General features: G+C 35.3%; 1 protein-coding gene across 1 annotated transcript in view; it reads left to right on the forward strand.

Moving 5' to 3' along the window:
- FAM184A (family with sequence similarity 184 member A) overlaps positions 1–19,295 on the forward strand; it is a 102,632-nt gene that overhangs the window by 21,940 nt on the left and 61,397 nt on the right. The window contains exon 2 of the mRNA XM_036767593.1: positions 18,082–18,936. Coding sequence (XP_036623488.1) covers positions 18,082–18,936 — 855 coding nt within the window. The remainder of the gene's footprint in view (positions 1–18,081; positions 18,937–19,295) is intronic.

A 19,295-nucleotide genomic window follows, 5' to 3' on the forward strand; every position in this document is an offset into this window, starting at 1 on the left:
AAATCAGTGAAGCTAGGATAAGAAGGTAAATTGTTGATTGCGTAAAATATTTATTATCTCTGAAAGTGATCTGATATTCAAAAATGTATTGGGAAATAACACAAATATATAGGAGCAAGAGCCATCACCTAAGAGGTAGGTGGTCAAAAAATATGAGCAAATTTTCAAAAGAATTACAAATTTTCAGTGATGTTATGATAGATTGCTTCACATCACTAATGATTAGAGAAATGCAAGTCAAAGCTGTATGGTTTCTTATCATACCTAATAAATTGGGTGAAATGACAAAAGATAGAAATGATCTGTTTTGGAGAGGCATTGAGAAGGCAAGCACAATAATACACTGTTGGTGATGGAATTATAAATTGATCCAGACATTCCATAAAACAATTTGGTATAATGCACAAAAGGTGAGGTGGGACTTGACTACATATATATACTGTAGGATTATAGGACCATAAAAGTAATTAGGTAGCACAGTGGATGGAGCACCAGTCCTGAAGTCAGGAAGGTCTGAGCTCAAATCTGGCCTTAGACGCTTACTAGTGTGACCCTGGGAAAGTCACTTAACCTCTGTTTGTTTCATTTTCCTCATCTGTAAAAATGGAAGCAACAATATATAATAATAATAATAACTTCCCAAGGTTGTGAGGATAAAATGAGATAATATATGTAAAGTACTTAGCATAATGCCTGACACATAGTAGGCTCTATGTGAAAATGTTAGCTATTATTAGTATTTATTGTTACATTTATTTATGATATATATGTAAATATTATTATATTTAGAACTGAAAGGAACTTTAAAACCCATCAAGTCTGACTTCATCTCACAAATGAGGAAACTGAGGCTGAGAGAAGTGACTTATCCAAGGTCAAACAGCTAGTGTCTGAGGAAGGATTTTGAATTGAAACCTTCCTAATTCCAAGCCCAGCGCTCCATGTACTACATCACCTAGCCACCCTTTAACCCAGAGATCCCTTTTCTGGGTTTATAGCCCAAGGAAGTTAAAAGACAGGCTACATACATACCAATATATTCATATTTTGTCATAGCAAAGAAGTGAAAATAAAGTTGAGGGCCCAGTGGTTTGAGGAAGGATAAAAATGTGGTATATAGTTAGTGGAATTGTAGAATGCTATGATACCGTAGTATCATAGATCTGGAACTGGAAGGGATCTTAGAGGTCATCTTGTCCAACCCTCTCATTTTATACATAAGGAAATTAAGAATATCCAGAAAGGTTATGACTTGCTCAAGGTGATCAAGGTAGTAAATAGCTCAGCTGGGATTTGAACTCAGGTCCCATGTCATTCCAAGTCTGTAGTTCTTTCTGCCTTACAGCATGGCAATAACAAAGGATGAATATCAGGAGTTCAGAAAATATGGAAAGACATACATGAACTGATGTAAAGTAAGCATAACCAGGAAAACCATATAAATGACTACAATAATGTAAATGAAAAAAGAAAACATAATAAAACTGAACACTGTGTAATTATAATAACCAGTCTTGTCACTGGAAAAGAGATGAAGACATGTAGAGTGTGAGATATTGCATATGTTGCAAGATACAGACAATGTATTCATTTATTTGCCTTTTTTTCTTTTGTTTCAAGGAAAACTAGGGGAAGAGGGAGAGCAGAGTTTTATTGATGCCTTTTATTTTTATATTCTATCAATTTTCATATATATGTATGTAAAACTATCATAGCTTTCATATTTATATATATATGAAAATCGATGTAATATAAAAACAAAAGGGATGGGACTTTGACTTCCCTGCAACTCTTTCCTTAACCCTCCCCAACTTCATTAAATAAAGAGATGTTTAGTGAACATGTAGGAAAGGAACCATACATTGTAAAGAATCATCCTGGCTTCATGAAAAGCACACCATGACAGACCAGCTTCATTTCCTTCTTTGACAGAGTTATTAATCAAGGGAATACCATTGATACAGTTTACTTCAATTTTGGCAAAGTATTTTATTAAGGTATTTTATACTTTTGGAAGAGATGAAGATATGGGCTAGTGAATTGGAATGGATTAAGAAATGATTTAATGGGGGCAGCTAGGTGGTGCAGTGAGTAGCGCACCAGCCCTGGAATCAGGAGGACCTGAGTTCAAATACGGCCTCAGACACTTGACACATTTACTTGCTGTGTGACCTTGGGCAAGTCACTTAACTCCAATTGCCCTGCCTTCCCCCCTCCCCCCAAAAAATACAAGAAAAAAGAAATGATTTAGTGGTCAGACTAAAAGAGTACTCATTAATGGTTCATTGTAAACTTGGAAGGAAATATCCATTGAAATGCCCTGGGATTTATGTTTGTCCCTAAGGTGCTAAACATTCTTATTTATGACTTGGATAAAAGTATAGATGACATGATTACCATTTTTTTATAATGTCTTATTTTGTATTATAAAACTCTTTGAACGTATCATAGCCTTTTTATTATGCTGTAAGTTTCAAGAGATCTAGTATAACCTCTTATCTAAAGTTTGTGATGCTTTCATTTTCTAGTATAGTGCACTGCTCACGATGGTCTCTTAATGCATTTGTATTGAATGGAATTAATTCTAGAGGACTTAAGTGTTCTTATCAGAATATGACAAAGCTTACAGAAAGGGTAACATAATCACAGATATGTGCTATTTAAGCTAGAGTTAACCAGCAGAAGTCGAAATAGAAGAATGCAAGTACACATTTTTTTTCAGTTGTACTTGGGATTTCACAAGAATATTTAGACAAAACCTTAGATGATTAAAAAGAAGAAACTTTATTGATTTTAGTTTTAGAACGCTTGTAACAACAATGCTACTTGCAGCTAACGTGGCTGTGTAAGGCAAATAGCACCAGCACACCGGGGGGCTGCTAGCACCGGTTCTTAGATCTGCTTTTCTAAAGAAAGCAACTTTAAGGGGTTTACAGTCTCACTTTAATCAAACATACATGTATCATTCACTTAGTTCAGGGGGAAAAGTTAGCACCCTGCACTTTAGAGCAAATACAAACAAATTCCAAACAGAGAAAATATAAACAGAGCAAATAACACAAATCAACAGACAGGCTTCTAGCTATCTAACCATACATACATAGTTACCAGAGAGAGAAGCCCCAACATCAAAGCCGGGGGGCTCCTTAACGGATATCCAAAGTCCCCACACCAACACTCTTCCAATGAGTACACCCCAAGCAAAATGCTAACCTGAGAGTATATATACACTTCTTCAGGGTCAGAGGGTGTCACAACCATGTGACTCAAACCATGTGACCTAGGCCTTCCTGTGACTTAAGCAGGTCATCAAAGACTCACAATTCAATCAAAGACTCTTGATTGAAACAAAGGCAAGACTCAAAGGCACTTGATTGCCTTAGAGCTGAGAAGCACTCCAAAGCAAAAAACAGCAATAAGTCCCACCCTGCTTGCCATTACACTGCTATGCCATAAAATTTTTTAAATATGTAAAAAATATAAATGTGAAAACTAAGATCTATTCAAAAGTTGTTTACAGAAGAAAATTTTTAAAAGATTACTGTTACTTTCCACCAGTTAACAAAATCTATGAGATACCACCAAAGCAGTTTTTGGAAGTAAATTTATAGTGTTGAGTACCTACATTAATGAATAAGAAAAAGGGTACCAACCTCAGAGGAACAAATAATTTAAATCATTAATAAATTGCTACTACAAAAAAACCCTGATTCAAATTAGTTCGTGTATGTTTTTTTCACTTTCAGAAAAAAAAAACAAAACAAACTTCTATTCTCCCTAAAGTGCTTTTAAATATAGATTAAGATAACATTATAATACCCAGTTATTTTGTGTGGTAAATATATGCTTGATTCCAAGACCTTGTAAAGACAAGACTAAAAAATGAAATTGTTGGCTGATTTCATTAATGTTTAAAATATAGAAATATTCAAATGATTGGTGATTTGTTGATGTTGCAAACCCCTCATCAAGTGCAGTTCTTATCCTTGTCCACTTAGAAGTTTTGTGTAAAAGTATCTACCCATTGTGCTTAAAAAATCTTTGCTTTCCCTTTACTTCATGAGGATACCAGTAGAGGGCTCAGGTTATCAACTTTTTCTTATGGTTGCCTCATGACCGCAGGCCATTTTCTTTTTTGATTATATGTTTCTTTGGTAATGTGCTTACTTGAATTCTTCTTCATAGTTTCTCATTTTGTTTTTTTGTTCATTTGCTTGTTTTAGCTACCCATATCCCCTATGTATTTCGTTATTGCCCTCGGAGTAATATTCAATTTTAGTTCTTAGGAACCCATAACATTATGCAAATCACATTCACGCAATTATGATAGGTATAGTACAAGTGTGAAGTGGAGAACTAGGTTTAGTGTGGCGTCAGTGGGAATGAAGAGGAAGAAAAAGATGTAAGAGACATTTTTGGTTTTGGGGGGTGGGGTTTGGGTTTTTTTAATAGAATATTTTCCCCTGGCTACATGTTAAAATAATTTTTAAACTTTTTTTTAAGTTTTGAGTTCCAAATTCTATCCCTTTCTCCCTGAGATGGTAAGCAATTTAATATAGTTTATACATGTGCAATCATATAAAACATTTCCATATTAGTCATTTTGTACATAAAGACTCAGAAAGAAAGTGAAAAATAGTATGCTTTAGTCTGTACTCAGATGGTATCAGTTCTTTCTCTGGATAACATGCTTCATCATGAGTCTTGAGATTGTCTTGGGTCATTGTGTTGCTGAGAATGACTGTCATTCGTAGTTCTTCATTGTACAGTATTGCTGTTAGTGTGTACAACATTCTTTTCATTCTGCTTGCTTCACTTTGTTATCAGTCCATCTAAGTCTTTCCAAGTTTTTCTGAAATCATCCTGCTTGTCATTTCTTATAGCACAATAATATTCCATTACAATTTTATATCACAGTTTGTTTAGCCATTCCCCAGTTGATGGGCATACTCTTGATTTCCAATTCTTAGCTACTACAGAAAGAGCTGCAGTAAATATTTTTGTACAAATAGGTCTTTTCCCCTTTTTTATGTGTAAGAGGTATTTTGGAGGAAGTAACAAGATTTTCTTACTGGCTGGATAGGAGATGATAATACCAGTAGTTCTTGATAAGGTTGTTGTTAGTTTGCAGTGAGATAATACATGCAAAGTGTTTTGCAGACTAAACAGTTAAAATAATTTTGGTTATGTTGCATTAGAAGTTATCACTTCATTCAATGAAATCCTGTTGACAGTCCGGTATATGGAACTATAGAGAGGTCAGGACTAGAGATAGAGATTTAGCAACAGTATCTGGAGCTAAGAGTAGATAAAACTTCTGAGAAGGTAAATGTGAAGAAAAAAGGGAAAGCTGAAGACTTAAGATTTGGGAAATGTCAATAATAGAATGGGGGGAAAAATAAAGGGTTGGGGAAGGAATGTTTTGAAATAGAACTAAAATATTCTCTATCAAAAAAAGGCTATTAAGAAATATCTAGGCCCTTTGAGAGGATTCTGGGAAGATAGTGGAATAAGGAAGGAAATTACTGGCCCTTTCAGATTCCCCCACAAATAATTTAAAATGACACCTCAGAGTGAACTTTAGAGTGTCAGAAATAACTAAAAGTCAAGGCAAAGCCGTTGTCCAACCTGACAGCTTAGGAGGGTGTTAGGAAAGACCTGACCTCGAAGGGTGATAATCTGACTTTATTGAAGTACAGATATCACCTGGCAGATCCCACCCAATCAACAAACAAGCCCTGAGAGCAGCTGTGTCTGCTGCAGGCTCAGTTCTTAGAACTGTAACCCTATAGACAGTGTAGAAGTCAGACTGTTGATCAGGGGAGGATTACAGGGCCCTCCCCTGCTGCTGGACATGGGGCCCAGGTGCTCTGACCAGACATAGTCCCAGGCTATGGCTGTGGGTGAGGAAGAGCAAGTATGTGCTGATGAATGCTGTCACAGAGGGGAAGAGGAGCTTGCTGGCTATGGTCACTCATAGGAGAACAGAGTCCCTGGTTTCAATTCTAGAGTGGAGAGGTGAGCTAAAGATTACAGACACTGGAGGGACTGCAGGGAATAAAAGCCTTTGCTGAGGCAGCAGTGCTTGCAGCCCTGGTCATGGCTCAGGGGCAAAGAGGAATACCTGAGGTCAGGCCCTTAGATAGAGATCAGAAAACAACAGCATGAAAAACTTGAAGCCTGAGACATTCCCCACACCTCTAGATTAGAGCTCAACTCTAACATAAGGTTAACAGCCAAGAAATAAGCTACTAAAAATGAGTAAGCAAAAGACAGAGAACCTGACTATAGATAGCTATTATGATGTTAGAGAAAATTAGGGTTCAAATTCAGAAGTAGACAGTGAAGTCAAAACACGTACTTCTAAAACTTCAAAGAAAAATGTAAAATGGTTTACAAGCCCAAGAGTTCTTGGAAGAGCTTAAAAAGAACTTTAAAAATCAAATGAGAGGTTGAGGGAAAATTGTGGAAAAAATTAAGAGTAATGCAAGAAAGTTATGAAAAGAAAGTTGACCAACTGGGAAAAGAAGTCCAGAAACTTATGGAAGAAAATAACTCCTTGAAAGTTAAAATTGGGAATGGGAGAGGGAAAGGTAATGACTTCATAAGATACCAAGAAATAAGAAAACAAAATCAAAAAGGTGAAAAATAGAAGAGAACACAAGATAGCTCATTACAAAAACAGTTGACCTAGAAAACAGATTGAGGAGAGACAATATAAGAATTATTGGACTACCTGAAAGGTAAGATAAAAAAAAAGAATCTAGACACTATACTTAAAGAAATTATTAAGGAAAGTTGCTGTGAAGTTTTAGAACTGGAGGGTAAAATAGAAATTGAAAAAAATCCACCAATCACCAGTGAGAAAGAGATTGCAGGGAATAACTCACAGAAACATCATAGCTAAGTTTTGAAGCACCCAGGTCAAGGAGAAAGCACAACTAGAAAGAATCAGTTTGTATATTGTGAAGCTACAGTCAGGATAACATAAGATTTAGCAGCTTCTGCATAAAAAGACCAAGGGCATGATTTTCTGAGGCACAAAGGAACAGGTTTATAACCAAGAATAACTTACCCAGCAAAGCTGAGTATAATCCTGCAAGTAAAGAAATGGATAGTTAATGAATTAGAGAACTTTCAGGTATTTTTGAAGGAAATATCAGAATTGAAGAGAAAATTTGACCTACAAGAATCAAGAGAAACATAAGAAGGTAAAACATGAAAGACCAATTATAAGGGATTTATTAAGGTCAATCTTTGCGTCTTATATAGGAAAACATCTGTAACTCTTAAGAATGTTATCATTACTAGGGTAGTTTGAAAGTTCGTACATAGATAGAAGGCTTGGTATTGAGTATAATGGAATTATCCTAAAAAATAAAATTGTGTAGGGATTGGTAAAATGGAGCAGTAATCTCATAGAGATGAAATGTGATTGGAAGAACCATTACAGTGGAGGGACAGGAGGGGCATGGAGGGCTGGTAGTGCTAGAAGCTTATTCCTATCAGAAGTGGGTTAAAGAGGGGAAAACATTTATATCTCAAAAGGTATAAAAGTCTCCTCAATTATAAAGAAATATATCAGTAGTGTAAAATATAATGGATTTCTAGAAAAATATCTGAGAAGAAGCCTTTAGATTTAATAAGAAGATCACTTCGGCCCTTCAGAATCTGGACCCTGCTCTTAAGCAGTTCAATAATGCATTGTTCTCTACCTCGTTCCTTGCCCCCTTGTCTTCTGACTACTCATATCTTGCCAAACCCCAACTACCTGCCTCCTCTACTTCTACTCAAATAACAATAGATGGAAAGGGAAGAAATTACCCCAACTGTGGTGACAAGGGCTACTACAAATTTATATTGTCTAATCTCAACTGTGCCCTCCCTAAAGCAAGACTATTATTTTATTCTGACTTATTGGTTCTCAGTCTTTTGCTCATTGGATGCCCTAAACCTCATCTTTTCTCAAGCCTCTTGTACCATTCCATTCTTCCCAGCGTAATACATTATGTCATACTTTACTTAGAAATTGAGGCCCTTTGTCTCAAGTTCATTCTCCTCTCCTTTTTTTAAAAAATATATTTTTATTTTCAGTACCAAATTCTCTCCTGGCACTTCCCCCTCCCATACCTACTGAGAAAGCAAGAAAAACAAAATCCATTAGGAATATATAGTAAAGCAAAAAAAATTTTTATGTTAGCCATGTCCAAAAAAGCCTTGTCCACCAGCTCTCTATCGGGGACTGGATAGAATGGTTAATTGTGAGTCATTTAAATTTGTTCATTGTGCTGGAGGTATGGAGCCAAGAGGGCAGAATAAGCAAGAACTCACCTGAACTCTCCAAAATTCACCTCCCAACAACTATAAAATAACACCTCAAAATGCATTCTGGAACAGTGGAAGCAACAAAAAGATGGGGTAAAACAATTTTCTAGCCCAAAACAACTTAGTAGGTTGGCAGGAAAGGTCTTCCTCACTTGGTAAAAGGTAAGTACAGGTGGTATCCAGGCAAACCAGCAGCAGGCAGGCCCCTGAGCCCCAACACAGGTCAGTAGCTTGGCCCTGTGGCCTGGGTGCAGCAAGCTGGTGGCCAGGTCCCACATCCTACCTCCCAACACAAGAGGCTTGGGACAGTGTGCTCAACTCTAAAAATCACAAAATAGGCTGGAAAATTGAGCAAACAACAAAAAAAGAGAACCAGACCATAGAAAGTTATTGTGATGACAGGGAAGATCAAAACACCTCAGAAGACAAAAATGTCAAAATTCCTATGGGGGAGGTGGGGGGGGGGAATTAGTCTTACGTCCAAAAAGAACTCCTGGAAGAACTCAAAAAGCATTTTAAAAATCAAATAAGAGAGGTAGAAGAAGAATTGGAAAAAATGAGAGTGATGTAAGAAAATCATGAAAAAAGTCAACAGCTTGGTAAAGCATAAAAAATGGAAAAAGATGTACAAAAATTCACTGAAGAAAACAACTCCTTAAAAAAGTAGAGCTGCCCAAATGGAAAAGGAGATACAAAAATCCACTGAAGAATGTACCTGTTTTCCCACAACCCCTCCAGCATTTATCATTTTCCCTTTTTGCCAGCTCTGTCAATCTAATGGGTGTGAAGTGGTTCCTTGTAGTTGTTTTAATTTGCTTTTATCTAATTATTAGTGATTTAAAACTTTTTTCCCATGTGACTATTGGTAGTGTTGATTTCTTCCTCTGAAAACTGAGTGTTCATTGCATCTAAAATTTTTTGTAATCTTTCATCTAATTGTAAAATGCAGTAAAATCTATTATAAACACATGGATTATTGCATAGATTCTGATATGCTAAAAGTAAAATTATGTTCACTGAAATAAAATAATGGATAGGAGGTTAGATTAAATAACTTCTAAGATGCCTTCCACCTTTAGGATTGTATGATTTAATATTCTACATATAGTCATAGTCTTACATAGAGTTAGCCTATAACATGGGTTGCAGTCTTACTAATGCTAGCATTGCAAATTATATAGTTCTTTTGAAGCTTAGGATTTTGGTGTGTGTGTGTGTGTATGTACATGTGTATTTTTTGAGCATTTGTAAGACTAAGTAACATGTTTTTTGATACTAAAATGGATTGTTTCCCTTTTCTTCAGTAATTCTTGCTATTCAGCCCAATTGCTTAGAGTACTGTGCTAATGAGGCCAAGGTCCTCCATTTAGGCTCTATGTAGGCCATTTAACTTACCTTCCCTGGCTACAGATTGTATATCTAACCTTGTTCATCTAACCTAGGCCAAATGTCTCGTAAATGTATGTTGTTGATCACAAGAGAACAGATAAGAGAATAGAGCTGGGTCAATGCAAATCTATCATCTTTAATAGAAAAACAGCTTAAAATATATGACCTTCTAGCACATCCTCATAATTAAGGGCAGCACATTTTGCTGTGTTCTTAATATTCAGGTAAAAAAATAGTAGTGATAAAATTCAAGGCATAACATTAGAAAACCTGTGAGCAACTTATTCAGGTTATTGGCATTATTTAGAGCCATTTCCATAACATTCTCATAACATTTTAGTATTCATTAAGAATTTACCCTAAGGACTAATCTGACAGTGCCATCTGTCATAAATTGGGTAACAGTTCTGTAGGCCATAAAATTAACCCAGTGTTATTTCTTTAGAATCAGAACTGGTAAGAATAAAAGTCATGTACTCACCGTTTCTGAGAAGGAAGCTTTAGTGGCATATCACATATTCAGAGCACATGTATACATTTTTAATGTAACTTTCATTTTCCTTTTTTTCAAATAATCATTTATTTTCCCTCCCTCTGAACTTCCTCTCTTCCCTCCCCTAGTTGGAAAAAGAAATAAGAAAAACAAAGCCCTTAAAATAAATATCTCTAGTCAATTAACAATAGTTCCCACATTGGGCATGTCCAAAACTTAATGACTGATTCTTTACTTTTGAGTCTATAACGCCTTTTTGCCAGGAAGTGAGTAATATTCTTCAATGGCACTCTGGAATTATGGTTGGTTGTTGAATTGATCAGAGTTTTTAAAGTCTTTCCAAATTGTTCATTTTTACAGTGTTGTTAACAGTATAAATTATTTTGATTCTGCTTACTTCAGTCTGCATCAGCTCATACAGGGTCTTCTTAGGATTCTTTGAATCTGTCCCTTTTTTCCTGTCTTAAGATGACAAAATGTATTCCATTACATTCATATACCATAATTGTTTAGCCACTCCCTAGTTGTTGTCCACTCTTTTAGTTTCCCATACTTTGCCACAACAAAAATAGCTGTTAGAAATATTTTTGTATATATAGGCACTTTTTTCCTTCTTTGATCTTTGAGGTATCACTGAATCAAAGGGTATGTTCAGTTTAGTGACTTTGAGGACATAATTCCAAATTGATTAACAACAAATATGGACCAAAAAAATTACATAATTATGAATGAACAAAAACTAAGAAAGCCACTTTGGGACACACAGCTTTTGGGCAAAAGCTTCATTTAAGTAGTTCATAGATACTGATTATAAAAAAGATATGAAGTTTGTTGTCTTGAAAGAATGCTTATGTCCCTCCCTAATCCACCCAAAAAGGTTTTGAATCTCTTCTAAACATTTTTTAAGCTTGAAAGGGAAGGTGGGATAACAGGGAGGAAAGGTATAGTGAATTTGAGATTTTTTTCCTTTTAGATAATCTTTACAATTTCAGAGGCTTTGAAAGATGATTTTATGTTAAAGCAGTGTTAGATCTAATAATTTTGGCAAGAATCCAAGTGGAAGACAAAATCATGATATTTTGGATGTTATAAACTAGTGTCTCACCACAACACTCTTCAGATTCCATACTATAGGATGTACTTATAAGTGAAAATTCCTTATAATAGATTTTTTTAGTACTTTAGTAACTGAATTTCTGGTTTTTCATGGTTAGTAGCATCAACAGTATTCCAGTATTCCCATGTAAAAATAATATATTTGAGATAAATTTTAAAAATTTCAAAAAGCATTTATTAAGTGCCTCCTAGGCATGGGGGATACAAAAGATTAAATATTCCCTTCTTTCAGGGAACTTCTGACCTAGTAAAGTGACTACATTAGCATATATAGGTACATGTGTATATAATTTACATATACGTAAATGCTGTTCCCCTAAATATGGGGAAGAAGGAAAGAAATAAATTCAGGGTAGGGCTTTTTTGGAAGGGAGTGGTACTAGCATCTAAGGGGATTGGAAAAGACCTCACATGTTAAGGCACTTGAGCTGAGCTTTAAAAACTAAGGATTCTAGGAAACAGGCAAGAAGAGAGTACATTCTAGGAATGGGAGGAGGGGAGCCCCTCCAAAGTCTTGGAAATAGGAGATGTACAAAAAAGAGCCAGGAAGCCAGTATGGCTGTACTAAAGAATCTGTAGTGAATGGAAAATAAAGCTTAAAAGGAGCTGGATTGTATAGGGCTTAAAATGCTAGACAGAACAATTTGTATTTGACCCTAGAAGTAATATGGAACCACTCACTGGAGTCTGAAGAGGTATCAGAGACAAACCTGTGCTTAGGAAAATCACTGTGAAGAGGATGATGAATTGGAGAGGGGAGAGACTTGAGCCAGGGCAATCAATTAGGAGTGGGATGTGATGTTTATGCAAGTGAAAGAGTTATCATAAAAGAGACTGAGGACTATTCAGACAAATAGGAGACAGTAGACATGGCAAGATTAGCAGCTAATTGGATAGGTGAGGTTAAAAATCTCCTGAAATAGTGTATGTATATACACGAAGGGGTGTGTGTATGCACACACACACATAAATGTGTATATGTGTATGTATATACGTATACATTCATATAGATAGATATACATATATACACATACATATATCCAAAAGTATTACCTTATGAATCATTGCCATTGTATAAAGAATCCCAGATTCCTTAAGATTCCATGAACAGGAATTCCAAAGTCAGAAATAATTGCTTATGTTGTCCTTTAATGTTTAAATCCTTTTTTACAACTCCTCTGTAAAATTCACAGATTTCTTTGTCGTCTCCGCAAGTGTTATTGGGAGATTTTCTGCTTGTGGTGTGACTACTTTATATTAAAAAAAACTTGCTAGTAATTCATTCAATTAAAAAGTATGTATTTATTGCGTTTTTGCTATGTGTATGTATTGTGTTTCGGGTGATCCGTAGTGTACCAAAGGAGCTTACAATCTAGGGAGAGGGGGGGAAGGGACACACAGACTAATAACTACAATACACAGTAGTATAAGTGCCACGTAACATTTGTAAAACGAAGTAGTGTAGAAATTCGGAGAGAGGTGTTTGTGTTGAAAAGCTAAAATGGTAACTCAGAAACTCAAAAGACAGTGAGTTACAGAAAGCAACCTATAGCACTTTTTAAGGGAGCCACCATTTGCTGTTGGAGTATTTTTTAGTTCTGTTGAGCAAAAAGGAAGAGCCTATAGAGAAATGCTCAAAAAAAGACATTAGAAACTAGCTGTGAGAAAAACTAGTGATTATGGGTAGATATTAAGGAATAGATTCATGCAGCATTGTGATTGCTTGCCTATGCTACTTTTTTTTCCATTTATTCAGTTTCACAATTGAGGCAAAATAGAGTAGAAGGAAAGGAAGGAACCTTCCAAAATTCTAGGAAGTTCAACTAAAGCTACCTATTTCATTAACTTTAAGCTACAGAGAGGCAGAGTGAATGGACTATGTGTGGGTCAGAGACCACTACTCAGATTAAAATGATACAGAGACCATTCTTGAGAAAAGGCAAAAAAGAGTTTATTACTTTCTCATGAGAAAGGACACACCCCAGCGTGGCCCAAGATGATGCCAGCATATGTGTGTGTGTGGCATACAGCTCAAAGCAAGTTATATAGACCATAACACAGAGTTCCCCCACCCCCTACTGGCTCCTCTTCCCATTGACTGGATTTGGAGCTCACATTCTAAATGCGGAATCTTTTCCCAGCAACAGAGAACAAAGAACAAAAAATATAGGTGTGGGACCAGGGAAAAGGGAGTAAAAGCTAGATAAAACAGGACCTTGCAGGTATCTATCTACTGATGTAATTTCTCATCTCTACTTTCTCAGCAGAGCAGTTTCCAAAAATATAGAAGGGGTGCAGGGTTGGAGGGTGTGGATGGTAGGAGAGACAAGGTCTTTTCCCATGCTGGGGGTGGGGGTGGGGCTTCACTATTTCAGTGTTCCATTCAGTACCATACTGAGGGAGCTTTAATATTTCAGTATTCCACTCAACTATTTGTAGGTTTCATGGGAGCTTTGGGAAGCTTGGGAAAAAATGCCTACAGGAGTTTTTCACTCTAAACTGGGCAGAGAGCCAGAGCTGGAAGATACTTCAAGGAAAGTGTTGACTGTAAACTAAAAGATTAAAATAGAATGAAAGAAAGCCTGGGTGAAAACCAGGATTACATTAATTAGTAATTGAAAAAAGTTATGAAGTAGTAAATAAACTTACTATTTAAAATGTCTGTTGATCATCTTAATGAAAAGAATTGTACTAGGCAGTGTACACAGATAAATATAGGGAAGTTTGAAGAGGATAAGAATACTAATAATTGAGGGTTCAGGAAAGGCTTTACAGAGGTAGACAGAACCTAACCTGAGCCTCGAAGGAAGATGATGATTCTGACAGATGTAGGTGATGTGGAAGAAACAAGCTTCACTCTCTGTTTTGCATAATGTCAGTCAGAGACATTGTTTGTTTTTATTACAAGCATTTATAGGGAGAGCTGTTGAACTGACAGTTTTTCCCTTTCAGCCTAGGAGCTCTGATTACAAGCAATTTCCAAAACTAGTATTTGTGACATAAAGGAAGAAGTAAAATAAAAGATCAGGTAGTCTGGATTACAAGCTGTTACTGAGTACAAGAAAATAACATTCCATACAAGGAGATATGGGGACAGAGTATGCAGTTTTCAGAGATTGTTTGACACAATTTAAGGAATGCTGGTAATTTAACATGCAAGTCTTAAGTCAGCAGTTTTGATTCACATCTATCTAATACATGCCTTCAAATTCTACCTTTATAATTGTTACCGTTAGCCTCTATTTAATTAGGTGATCCCCTGGGTCCCTTGATATGCATTTATTGAATCATATTCAAATATTGCCTAACAATGAGGACTCTTAATAAATTTCTACTTATTTTTACCTAAGAATTAAAAAGTACATTTAAATAAAAGATTAACACATGTGTACTCCTTCAGATGTTCTTCATTCTATGGATCACTTTTGGAATTCAGATGTATCAGCCTAGTACCCTGTTTAGTTATGAAGGACAGGTGGGATAAAATAATCAGTATTAACTAAAGAGCTGAGTAAATAAAGCTCATTAGAAAAGAGTTTTTTTGGCTCATATGGAATCAAGAATTTATGGATTAGTGAATTGCAAATACAGCAAGATGGCAGAAGAAAAAGAAACCAAGGGATTTAACTTCGCTCACATTCTGTCAATGAAGAACAAGCAGCCCAGTCTTTTCATCTCCCATGCTGTCCCCCACTCAAAAAAAGAGAGGTAGGCAGGGGGGCAAAGATAGAAAAAGCATTTGAAAAAGGCTTGTGGTTATGCTGAATTGCCTTTTTTTCTTCTCTCTTTAAATCTGTTACAAGAGACTGCTGACTATATTTTGTGGCAGTGTGACGCAGCACAGCAAGACAGTATGACTATAAGCAAGTTACTGTTCCTTTCCAGGTGTTTTTTTTTTAATTTAAAAAAATGTTTAAAAAAATACCTTTGTTTATATTAACTTCATGTCCAAATCTCATACCTAGTCAGTGTGGTAGCATTAATATTAGTATTGTTCTATTTGGTACACAAAAACCTGAATCTTAAATTGTTGTCAAAGAAAAAATGATACTATATTCTGTGTTGTAAAAGCTAGCTTACTAGAAACAATTTTTTAAAAATTAATTTTAGATTAAATTAAGCATTCAGCTTAGAGAAAGAAATGTCTCAAATGTCTCAATTTGGACATTTTTCTGATGTCATTTTGAAGTAACAATTTATAGGATTTCTGAACAAATTCAGTGTAGGGAAACATAGTTAACAGAGCTCAGGGTATAAATTTAGCTAACAATTTTCTTAACAGTCACTTAACTTTTGGCACCCTTTTAGGGAATCATTATCCTAAAATCATTCAGCTCCCCTCTGATATTTTATTTCAAAGATTTTCTTTTTGGGTTGATCCAATAGTTGATATAATAAAAAAAAGACTTCTTTCTCTTAGATCCTTTACCCTTTATGTAGTGACCACCCTAATTATTTCAAAGGAAGAACTCTTCCAGGGATGATTAGAGAGGAGAACAGACATTGTTTCAGGACTGAAAAAAGGATTTTTCTTTCAGATAAGTTCAAAGGCTTCAAACTAGGAAAATTTTAAAATGCTTTCTTAATATTTCTAGAAGAGAAAAGAGTTGTCTGTTTCTACATCATGTAATTGTTTTTACTTTGCTGTGGAATTTTATCTTTTGGTTCATATTAACTATAAACTGCGAATTGGAAGTTGCTTTAGCTTTCCATTTTTCTTGTTTGTAGTACTTTTCCCATTTTCATCTTTAAATGTCCTGGGATGACTTTGCTTATTTGGATATCTTTCCAAATTTTCTTTTAAACTAATTTTATTATTTTTATTATTGAAGTTCTTTTATCATTTCTATTCGATATTGACTTCTTCCCCTAGCAATATCTGTGTATTCTCTAATTTGTTTATATAACCTTTATATCAAGGTCAGATATCCATTTCGACCTTATTGTGATATATGGTATAAAATTTTGATCTAAATCTGATTTCTGCCAAGCTACTTTTAAGTTTTTCCAACAGCCTTTGTCAGATGAGTTCTTCTTGTTCATTTGCTTCTGAGTTTTGCTTCCTTAGTCTGTCCATTTAATAACTTTTTTGTTATGTCTATTTGATCAGTACCATGAACAAAAAATATCTTCCCCTATTTATTTCTTCGTTTCTCTAAAAGTATTTTGTATATTCATAAAGTCCTGAAGGTATCTTGATAAGTTAACTACCAGATATTTTATGTGTTTCGTAGTTATCAGCATGGGAAAACTCAGACCAACTAGGTGATCAGTAAATAAAGTGAGGCGTTTATTCAGGGTTCAGAAATTACAATTCAGGATAACATGCTGCTTTAGTCAAACACGGATGCCTGGGGAGGAAGGAAAGAAGGGGCATTCTTATAAGGTATAGTCATGGAAAACAGGAGGACATATAGGTGGGATACCTAGAACAGCCAAATTGCAGGGAAGAAGTGTTAAGGGATTACAAATCAAGGAACTGTGTCTGTCCTTGGAACTATCTCTATCCGAGAGCAGGACTGGTTAGAAAGTGCTGAAATGTGGGGAGTGGGAGAATTTTCTTGGAGGTGGTTAGAAACTGCTAGTCAGAACAGGGTAAGGGCTTAGAGTTTCCCAGGGGTTGACATAGTCAATATGAGTGCAACTTTGTTTTCTGTCTTTTCCTGCTAGGTTTTATTAGTAATATATCTAAAAGCTGATTTTAATGAGTTTATTTTATATATGTATATACACATACGTATATATTTTATTATGTTTATTATATTATTTATTTATATATATTATATTTTATATTTAATGAGTTTATTTTTACTAAAGTTAGTAAAAATTTAAATTTATTTTTTCATTGAACCTCTAGTATTCCTTAGTTAAAGCAACCTGCCATCTGCAAATGGAGATATCTTTGCCTCCTCTCTGCCTGTGTTTATTCTGTCTGGGTTTTTTTCCTTGTTTTATTGCCTTAGCTAGCATTTCTGGAATTCAAACTATAGTGGTGATAGTTCAGAGCCTTGCTTTACTTCTGTTCGTACTGGAAAGACTTGTAATATTTTTCCCTCAAAAATAAAAGTAGCTAAAAACAAAAATAACATTTTGCTCTTAGTTTTAGATACTATTATTATGTAAAGGCTCTTTTGGTTGTATGCTTTTAAGTATTATTTAACATAAATAAATGCTATATTTTTTCAAAGGCCTTTTCTGCATCTATTAATATAATCATGTGATTTTTATTTTTCTTATTAATATTGTTTGTTATGTTCATAGTTTTACAAATCTAACTGGTCAGAATGAATAATCTTTTGAAATATATTGCTTTGGCCTTTTTGGTAATATTTTATTCAATTTTTACATCATTATTCATTAAACACATTGGTCTATATTTTATCTGTATTATCTCTCCCTGCCTGGGGTCCAGCATCATATTTTGTCTTATAGGAGGCATCAAGAGTAGATGAGAATGAGGGAGGAGAGATAAAGAATGATAACTTGGGGTATTCTCTAGTGAAGGGTCCTTTTTTAAGAATGGGGGACATTTAATATGTTTAAAGGCAGTGGGGAATGAATCCATTAATAGAGATTAAAGATTCAAAAGAGAGGATGAAGAAGATGGGAAGGGAGACAATATCAAGTACTCATGAACGTGACAGTGTTTTCAAATATGTGCATGGAAAAATGTTGAACTGCATAACAAATTAGGCAAAAATTTGAAAAATTCAATTTATCTCAATTATTTTCCCTTCTTTCTCCACTTAAAAATGCAGGTAATATATGCTTTGAACACTAAAAATGATGAGCATGAATCTTCAATTCAAGCTCTTAGAGATGCTCATGAAGAGGAAATTCAGCAAATTCTTGGAGAAACAAGAGAAAAGATTTTGCAATATAAAAGTAAACTTACAGAGGAGTCAGACCTTAAACGAAAGATTCAAGTTTTAGAAGAGTCACTAGAAGGTCACAAAAAGATGAAACATCAGGCTTTGACTGAGTTTGAAGCTTACAAGCACAGAATGGAAGACATGCACATCTGTACAGAAGCACAACATGTCCAGCGTGTACTAACAATGGCTAGAGAGGTCGAAGAGATCAGGAAGAAGTTTGAGGAGAGGTTAGAGAGCTTTTCACAGCTAAAAGTACAGTTTGAGAAAGATAAATTGCGAGCTCTGGATAACTTGAAAGCAGAACATATACAGGAAATCCAAGAACTTCTTCAGACCCAGGAGTGTCACAGTGCCTCATTAAATAAGGGGCAGGAAAAGGTGGAAGAACAGCACAGAATTGAAGTGGAAGGTTTAAATAAAAAACTTGAAGAACTAAAACTTGAAAGGAAAAAGCTAATTGAGGATTATGAAGGCAAGCTGAGTAAAGCTCAGTCCTTTTATGAACATGAACTTGATACTTTGAAACGGTCCCAACACTATACAGCTGACAGCCTCCATGCTTCCAAAGAAAAAGAAGCAGATCTGAAAAAGGAATTTCAGAGTCAAGAAGCAGCCTTACGTAAGACCATAATTAACCTTAGGACAGAGTTACAGATGGCACAGGATCAAACTGGAAGTCTTCATGAAAAATGCCATAAGCTTCAATTAGCAGTTGGTAAAGCAGAAGACAATGCTATGGTAAGTATTATTATGGTCTTAATACTTAGAAGATTTTGTTGAAGTCAATATGGACTACTCAAGCTACCCTGTTTTAGGTACATAGAACCCTCAGAAAAATGAACACAGGTTCAAGGTCCTCACTGAATCTTCATCTATTCAGAACTGTAGCCCGCAAACCAAAATTGATTTGTTTACTTTTACTAAGCCATTAGATGACTCAATTCAAAGGAAAACTCAGTAGTTCAAAAGCAAAAACTTTTAATGAAATAAATGACAGAAAAAGCTGCATTGGAAAATTTCCTCCATAAACCTGGTGCATACTCTCTCACAAATATGTGTATTATCATTGGGAAGAGAGGATGCACAAGGATTACAGA

Source organism: Trichosurus vulpecula, chromosome 7 (assembly GCF_011100635.1).
Source record: "Trichosurus vulpecula isolate mTriVul1 chromosome 7, mTriVul1.pri, whole genome shotgun sequence".
NCBI classification, from domain to species: domain Eukaryota; kingdom Metazoa; phylum Chordata; class Mammalia; order Diprotodontia; family Phalangeridae; genus Trichosurus; species Trichosurus vulpecula.